Here is a 3,075-nt window from a genome sequence, read left to right on the forward strand (position 1 = left end):
TATGAATGGCGGATCTTGCCAAGATGGAATTAATACCTATATCTGTGAGTGTGCTAAGGGATACACAGGATCCAACTGCCAGTTCGAAATCAACGAATGTGATTCTAGTCCCTGCAAAAATAGAGCAACATGTGTTCATCATGTGGGAAACTACACGTGTCACTGTCCTTTTGGTTACACTGGGCTTCGGTGTGAGGTAGAAAAAGAAATTGAGTCTTGTTTTGAATATACTAGTTAATCAATCTGCGTTGAAAATAACTGATAGATTAAACTTGTAGTTTCATGTTCTTCAAACAAATATCCAGTCAAGTTGTCGTAATCTACAGATTCAACTAACTAACTTGGAACTTACTCTATTTACCTGAACAAAACATGTCAGAAAAACACATAGGTTTAAGAAGTCTTAATATAAAATGATTATAACCCTATAACTCGAGTATTTTCTATCGATTGTGCCTCGGTTATAGGGTTTTAATCATTTTAAAGAAATATAACTGTATTCTGTGAGTAGGTGATTATCACCGGGAGCTATTTTAGTTCTTGAATTTCCATTTTCAGTCAGTATGAAAATAGTAGTTACAGTATGAATTTATCTTTTATAACGATATTATTCTTTGAAATCTATTACAACAAGTCTCCTGTTGGTTTCGGTCAACTAAAAAACATGTTAAAGTGAAAATCTTTAAGAGTTAGTTTGGAATAACATTTTGATAACTTGTTCTATTTTACAATGTTTTAGCCATAGCCACAGACTCGACCAAGTAATTAATAATTGTTTCTTTTTTATTAATATAAATAATATCTTAATCCAAAACAGCAGTATTGACTTTTTTAAGGAAAAATAGTATCTGTCAGACTATTACACAGTTTGAACTTTTGCTGTTTTTATTAAGACTATGAATAGTCATAGTCTTAATGTAAAAAAAAAGTTTGAAACTGTGTAATAGTCTGACAGATATTATATATCAATAATACAAGTTTGAGATAATATTTAGTACTAACTTTTCTCACGTTGAAGTTGAGTGTTTTAAAGAGTATTTGAAAAAAATGGTTAATTTTTTCAGACTTTAGTTGACTGGTGTAACACAAATCCGTGCTTAAATGGAGCCACTTGTAAGCAGAACAAAAACACTTACAAGTGTATATGTCGACCTGGCTGGACAGGAACGTTGTGTGATGTGTCAATGGTGTCTTGTTCTGATGCTGCCCTCCAGAAAGGTATATATATATATATATATGATGTTATTTATCATGTTTATCAATCTTCAGTTTTTTTTATAAGAAAATTTTGCAATAACTGCTTTAAATAATATGAACGTGTTCTACCTGAATGAATTAGAATTTTTACTCTGGTCGATTCAGGCACTGAAGTAAGGGATTTATGTAAAAATGGTGGAACATGTGAAAACATTGGGAATAGCCATCGCTGTAGTTGTTCGAAAGGATACGAGGGGAGTTATTGTCAACATAAAATCAACGAATGTGCGGCACAACCGTGCCAGAATGGTGCCATCTGCCGTGACTTGGTTGGACAGTACAGATGTGATTGTCTTCCTGGTTTCAAAGGTAAGAGGTTAACTTTTCTTTTGTGATACTTTTATCATAGACGTTCAAACGTACGCTTTCTCGATAGTTACCTCCTCTGTGTTGCTGCTGGTTTTAAGTATTAACATTGTATTTTAAGGTGCACTTGCTTTGAGGTGTGAATGCTACTATAGCATCTTTTCTTTGAAATTTTGGTATGCGTAATAAATTTGCAGTTTCTTTTCTTGAAAGACAGTTTTGAGATGCTTTGGCTTCAAATGGTTAATTTTGTTTTGTAAATTTTTCCTTATTTGGTAGTAAAAACTGTGATGCTATGTTTTCTGAAAGCCTAAACTCCAAAGTATAGAATGTTTTTGTTTCTGACTTGCAGGTTTGAATTGTGAGTTCAATATAGATGACTGCGATCCTAACCCTTGTCGCAACGGGGGGACATGTCATGACCAGGTGAATAACTTCGTGTGCTCCTGCCCTCATGGGACTCTGGGTATCCTGTGTGAAAACAATGTAAATGAGTGCTTTGAGGGAGCCTGTCATCATGGAGGATCTTGTATTGATAAGGTTGGAGGCTATGAATGTCGGTGTCCACCAGGGTTTGTTGGACCAAGGTGCGATTTCTCCCCCCCCTCCCTTTTTTTTGTTTTACTATTAGAAGATTGTGTTTTTTTTCTTAGGTTTAAACTTCAACATGTCTTTTACAGTTAAAAGGATTGAGGTTAGACTCTGGTTTAAACTCCAAAATATATTTCATAGGCAATAGTAGAATTGTGGTTTAACTTAGTTTTGAGCTTAAAACTCTGGTTTTTATTGGGGAAATAACCTTGTTCACTAGAATTTCATTAAACAGTTATGATTTATAGAAGTTTTTGAAGGTGTAAGATAACTTAACTAATATTGTTTATTACTTGCTACATTTAGGTGTGAAGGCGATGTGAATGAATGCCTCTCAAACCCTTGCAATAACCCTGGTGTCCAGGATTGTGTTCATTTAATTAACAATTATCGCTGTGAATGCAAACCAGGCTTCATGGGCCGACACTGTGAAACCAGGATTGACTTCTGCTTATCCAAACCCTGTTTAAATGGAGGAATATGTAACAGTGGTCGTAGCGGCCCAATTTGTGTATGTCCTGATGTAAGTATTGTAGACTGTTCTCTGTTGTTAAACTAGTTTTACAAATGAAAATACCAGCAGATCTGGTTTTATGCATGTGCCATGTGTACACTACAAAGGGCCTTAGGCCTGTCACAAAAAGTGGTATATATGTATAGGGAGAGAGGGCCTGGCAATGGCTAATAATAGCCTTGCATGCATTATCTAAACAATTGGCCAATAGCATTTTACATAGGCCAGGATTGGCTAATAGCACTGTACATAAGCTAGGGTTGGCTAATAGCAATATACATAGACCAGGATTGGTTAATGGAATTGTACATAGACCATGATTGGCTAATAGCATTGTACATAGGCCAGGATTGGCTAATAGCATTGTACATAGGCCAGGAGTGGCTAATGGAATTGTACATAGACCA

The 3,075-nt window shown here is 35.3% G+C and overlaps 1 protein-coding gene across 1 annotated transcript in view; it reads left to right on the forward strand.

The window, feature by feature from the left end:
* Position 1: 1 nt before the first annotated feature.
* LOC106475854 (neurogenic locus Notch protein-like) overlaps positions 2 to 3,075 on the forward strand; it is an 18,538-nt gene continuing 15,464 nt past the window's right edge. Inside the window, exons 1-5 of the mRNA XM_022379869.1 lie at positions 2 to 196; positions 1,065 to 1,218; positions 1,363 to 1,566; positions 1,916 to 2,150; positions 2,461 to 2,677. Of these exons, the coding sequence (XP_022235577.1) occupies positions 2 to 196; positions 1,065 to 1,218; positions 1,363 to 1,566; positions 1,916 to 2,150; positions 2,461 to 2,677 (1,005 nt within the window). The remainder of the gene's footprint in view (positions 197 to 1,064; positions 1,219 to 1,362; positions 1,567 to 1,915; positions 2,151 to 2,460; positions 2,678 to 3,075) is intronic.

This window comes from Limulus polyphemus, unplaced genomic scaffold (assembly GCF_000517525.1).
Source record: "Limulus polyphemus unplaced genomic scaffold, Limulus_polyphemus-2.1.2 Scaffold9289, whole genome shotgun sequence".
In the NCBI taxonomy this organism is placed as follows: domain Eukaryota; kingdom Metazoa; phylum Arthropoda; class Merostomata; order Xiphosura; family Limulidae; genus Limulus; species Limulus polyphemus.